This window comes from Temnothorax americanus, unplaced genomic scaffold (genome assembly GCF_048541705.1).
Source record: "Temnothorax americanus isolate GAGA-0224 unplaced genomic scaffold, ASM4854170v1 Scaffold3, whole genome shotgun sequence".
NCBI lineage: Eukaryota > Metazoa > Arthropoda > Insecta > Hymenoptera > Formicidae > Temnothorax > Temnothorax americanus.
In genome coordinates this window covers 3,368,781-3,378,742 of record NW_027509442.1, presented here as the reverse complement: position 1 = coordinate 3,378,742, position 9,962 = coordinate 3,368,781, and the positions used below count along the sequence as shown (strand labels likewise).

Here is a 9,962-nt window from a genome sequence, read left to right as displayed (position 1 = left end):
GTGTCCAGCGGACGGCAGTCGCGAAAAGTAAACGTGCCTTCTCCGAGATCGGAACCAAATTTGGATTTATTTAATCGGCGATTATAATCCAATCGATCGGAGAGAATTGCTTACGACAAAATTTTTAGCTGCGCGACAAAAACTTGACAATCTTATCCATTCGTTGCGTTTGTAAAATTTTATTCATAGGTATTGCTCGACGAGTTACATAATTGCACAAATTGAGGTAATCGTGGTTCGGATCGCTAATTCGTAAGTGTCGAACGCGAACGAATTGAATTCGCGGCGGGGTAAACAATCGGCAGTTATTTAATTAAGTACCATGAAACTTGGTAAACTTACTCTAAAAAAACCTGAAAACTATTCAACTTTTTATTGCGACATTGGTTAAATTAATATTAAATATTTATAAAACTAAACAATTGGTCGTGCATACATTTATGCGGCGTGGCTATCAATTAAAAAAAAATAGTCGATCGTTGGTATTTGATTTTGCGTGCTCAAAGAAAATTCCTCGTTACTTTCTCCTACATCTCTTAAAGAGAAACTTTTCAAAAGAACAATTTTCCTATCAAATTAATGGATGAAAAGAAAGTCAATAGAATTGAGATAAAATCAGCCATTTCCACGGAAGAACGTTATCTTCGCGAATGTTTTATACGAATAGAATAAATCTCGAAGGGTATAATTCACGAATAGAAATGCCTAAGAATTATACTTTTGTAAAATAAAACCGAAAAGTCCAACCGCGCTGAATATATTTAGCCTTAAATTTATTACAGAAACGCAGACGAATAAAAATATGCGACGCATGTAATTCAGCTCTTTATTGTCATTTTGCAACGAACGCAAGGATCCTCGGTCGATTCGATCCGCTCCTGGTCGTACCTGGCAGTCATTTAAGCCGCGTCCACGAGAACATCTCTTTCTCTCTTGCTCTCTCTTTCTCTCTTTCCCTTTCTCCGTGGTTGTTATCTTCCTAATCACGTATAAAGCCAATGTTCGTTCGGCTCGCATCGACGAATCATTTTCGTCGTCGCGGCAAGCCTCGCGTGTCGCCGTCGAAAACAGAACAGAGGGGCCGCTCGGAAAGAGCGCGAAAACTTGCAGATTAAAATATAAGCTGCGTATGGTGTCCCACGTTCGCTCCGCCGAACGACGCTCTCGCTCGATGACGTATCTGCGCAGTTCGCGACAATTGTAGAAAGCATGAGCACCGCGTCGCAGGGCAGTATCTAAATCGCCGGGTGTCTGCGACAATTTAATACACTCCAATTCCGCTGAAGAAGGAAATTTTACGCAACGTGAGTTTACGTTATATTTACAGTGTAAATTATAATATTAATACAATAATTTTTATGTAACACACAGAAAAATGGACTGGTCGTTATATACATCTTTTTACGTATGTAGCATAGTTTAAAAATCACCTATACAGTTTTTTTTACAATGTGCGTGACGAATAATAATTTGCAAAAATATACATATATAATTATCACTTTTCATAATACGTAATAAATAATAAATATTACGTCGTTATAGTCCGGGTTTACAAAATGTGTGCTATTAAAAAATATATATTTAATTTAATTTATACTACGCTATATATATATATATATATATATATATATATATATATATATTTTCTCTTTGCGTATGTCGTAAGAAATAAACTTTCCGTAATCTTATTCCCGAGTAGAGAATAATCGCGGGGCATCTCCATACGGACCCCCGGATTCGCGTGTGCGGTCCTGCCGACGAAAAGAGGGAGGACGCGAGGCCTGATCGCTCTCGAGAGCGCACGCTTCTTTCAAATTTAACTCTTAAGGTAATCGCAACTTTCAAGTAACCAAGCCGCCCCGCTGTACGCACAACGTATGTACAACGCTCGCGTGATATATTTGTATCCATAAAACCGCCGCTGCCGCCGCCTCGTATACTGCTCGTAGTGCAGTTCGTGCTATACCAGTGCTATATACGCATGCCTGTGTGGCCCCAGCGACCATCGCAGTCTTCGACAATATGTTTCGAGAGCGAGTGTAAAGCTAGCCGCAAACAGAAAGCTCCATAATCCCCCGGGCGGATTATGTCTGATATTCAGCTACGATACGCCGATCGTTATCGCGCGGACGTTATTTTCGTCTCCGAGAAAATTTCTGTGCCCGCAACTGGCATCCAGATCGAATTACAAAATATAGACTCGGTGCGAGGGTATATACGGATTTCGATGTCGAAAGTACGAAAACGATCCCGAGGTGTTCCTTCTTTCATCTCGCAACGATCAGCGTGTAGAACAATTCTTCCATTGTTTACGCGGAGAATCAAATCTGGCGAAATTCAATAAAAATTATGCCGACTTTCTCTGGTAGAAATTGTGCGCATAATCGACTCGTATACTGATACTTATATATATAATCTTGAGATAGTACAATATATATGCGTCGCTTAAATAAGGGACGCTAACTGTTTTTTTGAAACGAGAGCTCGTGCAGCGGCGTTACCGTTCGGTCGAGTTTCGCGATCGATCCACGTCGGGAGGTTAGCGCCCGAATATCCGCGTCGCGGAAATCGAACGCGTTCTAAAACGAATTCGCGCGCGGAAAGATCGCGACGGAATAAGGAGGATTCTCGTGTCTTCGTTCCGTCTTCTCGAGAGAAATTCGGCTTCCGGCAATAATGAGGACCGCACGATAGGCGTGTCAATGGGTTAAGTTATTTATTGATTGGCGCGCGTTATACACCCACCCCCGAGAATTATCCCGAGGACGCCCATGGGCGCGACGATTCGATCGATCGTCGAAAGTCCGACATCCCGAGGCGGGAGAACGACCGCCTCGCTCTGGAACGACTGGAACTGGAAATGCGCCCGCAACGTCGCGTTGAAGTTGGCCGCGAGCGTTTCCATGTCGATGAATCGAATCCGCCGTGCCGTGTATAGGACACGTACCGTAGGATATGCGTTTTGCGCCAATCGTCGCCTACTTTTCAACATATAAGGACGACGAGCGTAGAGACGATCGTTTTCGCGTGGCTGCAGCATCGAGCTCAGCGAGAAGTCGCCTTGTACGGTCAGTTTCACAAAAAAATGTACGGCGGTGTGTCGAGAATACACGCACAATCCCGGAAAAAAAGGACGTACTCTCTAGTACATAAAAGTAGATTTTAAAAAATATTGCATATCGCAAGTTTTCCAACATCATAAAGCAGACGATGCTGTCGAGTGACGCCAACTGTGCGGATGATGGTAAACCGCGTACAGTTCTTTGTGGAATAGTCTGTACATACACGCATACTTGTCTTCCACACTATCCGCACTCGAGCCTAACGTGGTTCTCGCCTTTTGCCTTTCGAAACAACGGCGCGGGAGAGCGAGGACTGGAAGAGAGAGGCGAAAAATGGGAAAAGTACAGGTAAGTGTAGAAAGTGCGCGATAAGGCGACGCGACGAATCTTCCGCCGCGATCGATCGCGCCGGGGCTACAAAAATGCCGGGTATATCTGCACAGACGTGAGCAACAATAGGCAATTCTCCGTTGGGCCGTCAATGCAGCTTGAAATGAATCTCTCGATCCATATAGGCCGACGGACAAAAGTCAAAACGCGTGGACAAGAGCGATGGTTAATCGCGCGAATCGAGCTTTTGCGATATATATGCTTTTATTCGAAATGCCGCTATTGGAAATCGTTCGAATCGACCGCGAGGAAAGTGTTCCCGTGGACCACCGTGGGGGTTTCTCGTAAGAAAAATAATCCAGGCTAAAATACAAATGCAATCGAATCGCCAAATTTGTCGAAGACAGATTTTGCGATAATGTTTGCTACGATTTTTGTCGATAGAAATGTAATAAATCTGCTAACGGAACATGATAGCAAATCGCTCTCAAGCCCCAGATATTGTCGCATCCTCTGTGTGGGGTTGATTGGAGAGTTGAAAGTTGAGTGAAAAGGAGCTGTGAGGTGAAATGTAATCCGTTTCGGGAACTCGTATTGCAACTATGTATAAATTTATATTTACAATGTACATTGCTAGAAAATTCTTATTCTAGAAAAATTATATTCTAAGTATAGACCGTTGCATTCCACAAACTTTAGCGTTTTATACAATGCATATTCTTTTTATTTTTTTTTTGTACCTGAGGTCAACCACTTTCTATGTCGTATCCTTTTTTCATACACTCTCACCGTTTCACATCTCGTTCGATAACACATCTTTAGATTAGATTAAATTGGTCAAATATTCTAGCATCGACTAAACGCGGTAGATACTTAATATTTTTAATTTTTGTTCGCACATCTTCGTCGATTTATCGTCGAAAAATCATAGCTGTTGCAAAAAATACTTGGAATGCAAACGCTTCGTATTAAACTAAGGTATGTGAAGCGATGTTGTGTATACAGTTGAGTAGACTATGCAAAATTATATGTTGAGCACATTTTTAATTACACACCGTTAGGAGCTTCTCGCTGAATTGATTTGCTTTCCACATTATGCTTTCTATATTTACAGGCGCAAGCAAATTTATTCGTTCGGTACATCGACAATATACAATTCTAATGTTAATCGTGATTGTAGAATTCATTATGCATAGACTTCGTATTTGATTCAACAACTTCAAAGACGTTTTATATTTTTCATCTCGATGCCTGACAATCTGTAACAACTCGTAAATTATGTAGGAGCATAATTTATGGTAAAGATATGAAAGTACAATATGTATAAAATTCTAAATGGCTTATAAACTCCAACGACATTATAATCTTTGTGCTATGCTCTGCCCACCTTCTTCATCGCTATTTAATAACCGGATACTTGCACGAAAGAAATGACTAACATGTCGAACGAAGAATGTCAAATGTTAGAGAGCACCTAACGATCAACGTTCTCATTTAAATATTATTATAAGTAATCAAGAAAAAATCACACAATCGCCTACAATTATTTTTATGCAAAAAATTAATTTATATGTACACTTATTACAAAGAAGAAGCAAGACTTATGTTTACTATATTTTACAAATTCTCGCAAACATTTATCTTGTACAGATGAGCTCAAGATACATATTGAGTTGAGTTATACTTTCAACGTGAACAAATATCAGAATCGTATCTTTCCATAAACAAATCAATCGTTCTAATAATTTTTTAATCAGATTAATCAAATTAAATCAAAATAAAAATTTAGAAAAGAATGAATTTATATATTTGGGAAGTTATTTGTGATTAAACCTGATATACGGAATGAGACACTTAATTTTATAACTTAGATTATCTTTGTTTCTTATCTCAGGTGGAAAAAAGTAGAGAAAAAGACCAAAAAAAAGTTGTATAGCAATTGGAACAATTTAAATCTAATTCTAAATTCTAATAAATCCTATATCTTAAATTTTAATAAATCTATCGTTAATTAGAAAGTTAAAATATTTTGAAAAAATCTCCTATTTGTTGTAATAACAACGAGAAATTGTTGTAACCAATAACTTTGTTATTGGTTACAACAATTTCTCAAATTTATAATTTAGAAGCATATCTTTATCTATTTAAATGTTTCTTAAAAAAAAAAAATGAAGCAGCTTCTAGTTATTTGAAATATTTTTCTTCTAAAATATGAAAGATAATTTAAGTTATAGTGTCTCACACATTTTATGTGTATATACGTATATATGAAAATTATTTGAAAAACATATTGAATAAATTAAGTTTGATACATTATGTGGAAAGCAAAATGATTCATATATTCGCAAATTTCACACGTCTGGCCGTAATTTGTCCTCAATCTTACTAAAATACTTATTTATTTATTTCTCTTTTATAACATTTGCACATACTAAAAGAAATAGAGCTCATGCATATTAAAGTAGGAAATAAGTTTATAAACATTGCTAAATATCTTGTAAGTATGTAGGGAACTTTCAGTTTCTTATAGGTATTCATTACAAAACCTCGGCATTCGTGTGTTAGTGATGAAAATTGTTATCTAGTATCTGTGAAAATTCAGATACAAAAAGAGGATTGAGAAGATTTTAATACATTGTAAAAATATATGTAAAAAAATCAAAGGTTATCAATCAAATATATGTAAAAAATCAATAGTCTTTTGATATAAAAAAGAAATCCGATTTGCAAATGGTGAAACCGAATATGAAATCTATATCTGTACAAAATTACTTAGATGCTATTTGCGCTGTGATGTTCTTGAGTTGTTGTTTATATATTTCCGCTTCCTTCTCTTTTTCTTGCAATTGCTTACGATATTCGGCGGCTTGTCTTCGCGCTTCTGCCAATTGTCTATTTAACACCGCTATATCCGTTACTGGCTCGCTGTTTTCTGGATTATCGTCCTCAGTAATTTCTTCTATATCGTCGCCTAATTGTAAAATTGTTGATTCCGTAACCTTTGCCTGGGAACTCGTAACTTTCTGAAACATCAAAATGTATGTTTATTTATATTTGCTCGTCTATTATCAATTTATATTTTATATCTGAAATATCTAAGTAATCCTACTTCTTTTGTCGAAACGGAATTCTTGATTTCAGTGACGGTAGATGCTGTTGGAGCGTTAGAAACTGTTGCAACCAATAATTTCGTTGCTTTGTTATCAACAGCAGACTTTTTCAAAATATTTGGACTCCGCGACGCAGTGGTAGACGTATTAGAATTTGGATTTAAGATTTTTGATTGAAGTTGATCTGCTCTAATTGTTATAAGTTTTCTCGACGTTCCCTTCCGCGAAGCGACTTGAAGGCGTTTAATTGGCGAACCTTTCGTCAAATTCAAAGCAATTTTTCCAGCTTCTGTAATTACATAAATCATCTTAGAATACATTCTGAAATTAATAACTTTTAAATCATTTTAAATACACATATGAAAAGCGAACCTGTTAAAACTACCGTTCTCCCACTTTCCATTGCTTTTTCTACAATAGATGGATCATCATCTACGGGTATCATTCTGATCCCATGTGCTTCTAATAACCTAAACTGCTTGCCTATCGACATAATATCTTTATGTTTCTTACTATTTATAATATTATTTGCATCAATCATCTCAACACCTTCAATTTCTTTTTCCTGTTCGCCATCTGTGTTGTTTGGCGATACAGAAATTTGTTGAAAGATCAGTTTTTGTTTCTTTTCAATTTGCGCTAGAAATTATAAATGGATACACAAAATAGAATTCGAAGTAACGAAGAGTTAAAACACTCGCACGGAGAAATATGTTGCGAAATATAAATTACCTTGAGAAAGTTTACGTTTACGCTGAGATTGTTGCTGCTGTGTTATTTCAAACTTTTGTTGTTCCTCTTCCTGTATTATCGAACTTTTGCTATTATTCTCCGTCTCTAATTGTACTAAATTATTCGTGGCTACTTCTAATTCCGTAGAATTAATCTGATTCTGTTGAATACCCATTAGCACTCTTTCCCGTTGCAATATGTCCACTAAATCTAACCTATCGTGCTCTAATGCAAGACTGATCGGAGTTTTCTCAAATTTACTAGTTACATCTGTATCGGCTCCGTGATCCAATAGAACGTGCATTATATCCACGTGTTCGCGTTCCACCGCCCAATGCAACGGAGTCATCTTCAGCTAAAATCATTTTCTACGTTAGTCATCTCGCACGAGAAATCAATAAATCCATATTTCGATATCGTACCATGTCTCTGCTGTTGACATCTGCTCCATAGTTAAGCAGCAATTGTACCATCTGACGATGGCCTTCGTACGCCGCCATGTGTAAGGGAGTTCTGTCGACTTTCGTCCTAGCGTCCCTCGATATTCCTGCTCGAAGTAAAACTTCAGCAGTCTCTATGTGATCGTTCTGCGCGGCGAGATGGAGCGCGCTTGTGCCAAGCTAAACAACCAGCACATATATGTCAATTCTTCCAGATAAAAATCTATAAAGAGCGAATAACCTTTTAGATGCTCAAACCACGTACCCAATCTGTCGTAAATGGCGCGCCCCTACACATGAGCTCGCGAACAGCCTCGGTGTCGCCATTCTTCGCGCTATGTAGAAGCTGCTTTCCAAGTTCCACCATAGTCGAGGCATCTTGCGGTCTCGAGTGAGAGGAGACATCGCAAGCCAAGAGTCCCACCTAGCGACAATTGCACGGCCATTAGATATCAACGGTGGCTTCGCGTAAGATTAGACAGCGCATTCTTTGTACATCTTTGACACGTTAGAGATATACTTACGGGTATGAGGGCATCCGCGTCCAAGCCTTCGATATCGTTGGCACATATGCTCTCTTGCACAGATTGCATTCTCGATTGTCCAGCTCAGTCCCCTTCGTGCAGGTGGGCTCTAAAATCATATTATCCATAACTGTGACGACCACCGCGGATCTTTCCGAACGATCGGCGTCAGCTGCGGGCGACTCGATCACTGCCGCGCGACCTTGGGCCAGCGGTATCAAAAAAAAAGTGGGCCGTAAAAATAACGTGCTCGCCGACGGAAGGGCACGCGCGGCCAGACACGTTCGATTCCCGCCCCGCGACGTATCGCGTTTACTTCGCGGAATCTTCGCATCGCTACTACAGGATGTTTTTATTTCGCCGTCTCGGGGTCGCGAGGAACTTCCTGTTCCTGTTTCGTGCAACGGAAGTCCATGCCATAGGCCCTGCGTTACGTGCCCGAAAAAAAAACTAGCCGACTTTACCGGGTCGGGACGGGACGTTATACTTACGACCAGCGCATTATTCTCGCCTTTCTCGCGATTTTTTTCAACGTTCCACCGACGGGCGCGTGGCGTCCGCTGGAATTCTTCCCCGTCAACAGTCTTCGCGATTTACGGTCACGGTAAAGTTTCATGAAAATGGCGGCGCATTGGCGCCATTCCTAGCGCCCGTCCGGCTCAGGTGGTAAAAGCGTTTCCCATGTGTGCGACGAGCTACTACGAAGATCGTCCCGTCACCCGTCGCCCGTCGCCACTCCCCCATCCCTCTCCCACGTCGCCCGTCACGAGGAATTTAGGGATCGTGTCCGCCATCTGAGGTACGCGACCATCGACATCCAATAGGACAATCCGTTTTCTAGGGAGCGTGACGTAGCTAGGGTCTCTAGAAAGTACATTCTTCTATTGGATATCGAATGTGCCGCCAAATAGAATATGCAAGTTTGAATATAATCTGTCGCGGAAAAAATACGGTATAGAGATTGTAGAGAATAAAATATTTTCAAATTCTAGTAAAATTATTGTATCGCGTTTTTGGGATCGCTGAACACAAAAATAATATCTAGATGTAAAAAATTTCAAGTGTCGAAAATCTGCAGTGTGGAGAGAGAGAGAGAGAACAAGTGAAAAAGATTTAATATATCTTTAGTATTAAAAGATGTTTGGATGTGTAATATTATATAGAGTGTGTGGATCCAATATACAATATCTTTTTTAATCTTGCTTACTAACGCGCACTACAGATGAGTGAATTTTTACAATTTCGTTTTCAAAAATGTGAAATAAATGTGACGGACTCGTAGCTATAACTTCATTATGATTCTCATGAATTTAGCGTTGCTTGTTGATCAACAATTTTTGTTGACCTCCGAGAGAGGTCTCTGTAGTTTCTCTTGTCGACCGTTTGTCGGCGCGTTCGGCGTTTCGTTTATAGATATACACCGAGGATGTCGGACGAGTACTCCGAGCTCCGAGTCGTAACTAACGTCGTAGTCGTCGTATATAGTACTTTTCAGTTTTTATCTTGCAGTACGTATTTACGCTTTTCGTAATTCTTGAAGTTATATATACAGAAATTCTGCAAATTTTAGAATTCTACAGTTTTTGGTCGATTTCCACCGAATCGTAAGGTATCGTCAATGTATGTATTATATGTATATAATATAATTTTATGGCGCGCTTTTTGCGAGAAATCCAAACCATTTTAATGAATAAAAATGTTCCGAATCGTTGTCGATGTAATGAATATTTACGAATTTTTAATATTTACTAAAAGTCAATGCAT

At 39.2% G+C, this 9,962-nt stretch overlaps 2 protein-coding genes across 2 annotated transcripts in view; one reads left to right on the top strand and one right to left on the bottom strand.

Annotated features, from left to right (window-relative positions):
* Positions 1–3,986: 3,986 nt before the first annotated feature.
* Atac3 (Ada2a-containing complex component 3) lies at positions 3,987–8,896 on the bottom strand. Its single transcript, XM_077411739.1, has 8 exons — positions 8,690–8,896; positions 8,199–8,307; positions 7,940–8,098; positions 7,657–7,854; positions 7,235–7,589; positions 6,875–7,141; positions 6,502–6,791; positions 3,987–6,415 (listed from the first exon to the last, which is right to left on the bottom strand). The coding sequence occupies exons 2-8, from the start codon at positions 8,265–8,267 to the stop codon at positions 6,161–6,163; spliced, it is 1,593 nt and encodes a 530-aa protein (XP_077267865.1). The 5' UTR covers positions 8,268–8,307; positions 8,690–8,896; the 3' UTR covers positions 3,987–6,160.
* Positions 8,897–9,652: 756 nt separating this feature from the next.
* Nachra3 (nicotinic acetylcholine receptor alpha3 subunit) overlaps positions 9,653–9,962 on the top strand; it is an 84,564-nt gene continuing 84,254 nt past the window's right edge. The window contains exon 1 of the mRNA XM_077411736.1: positions 9,653–9,807. The gene's annotated coding sequence lies outside the window, so the exon portion shown is untranslated. The remainder of the gene's footprint in view (positions 9,808–9,962) is intronic.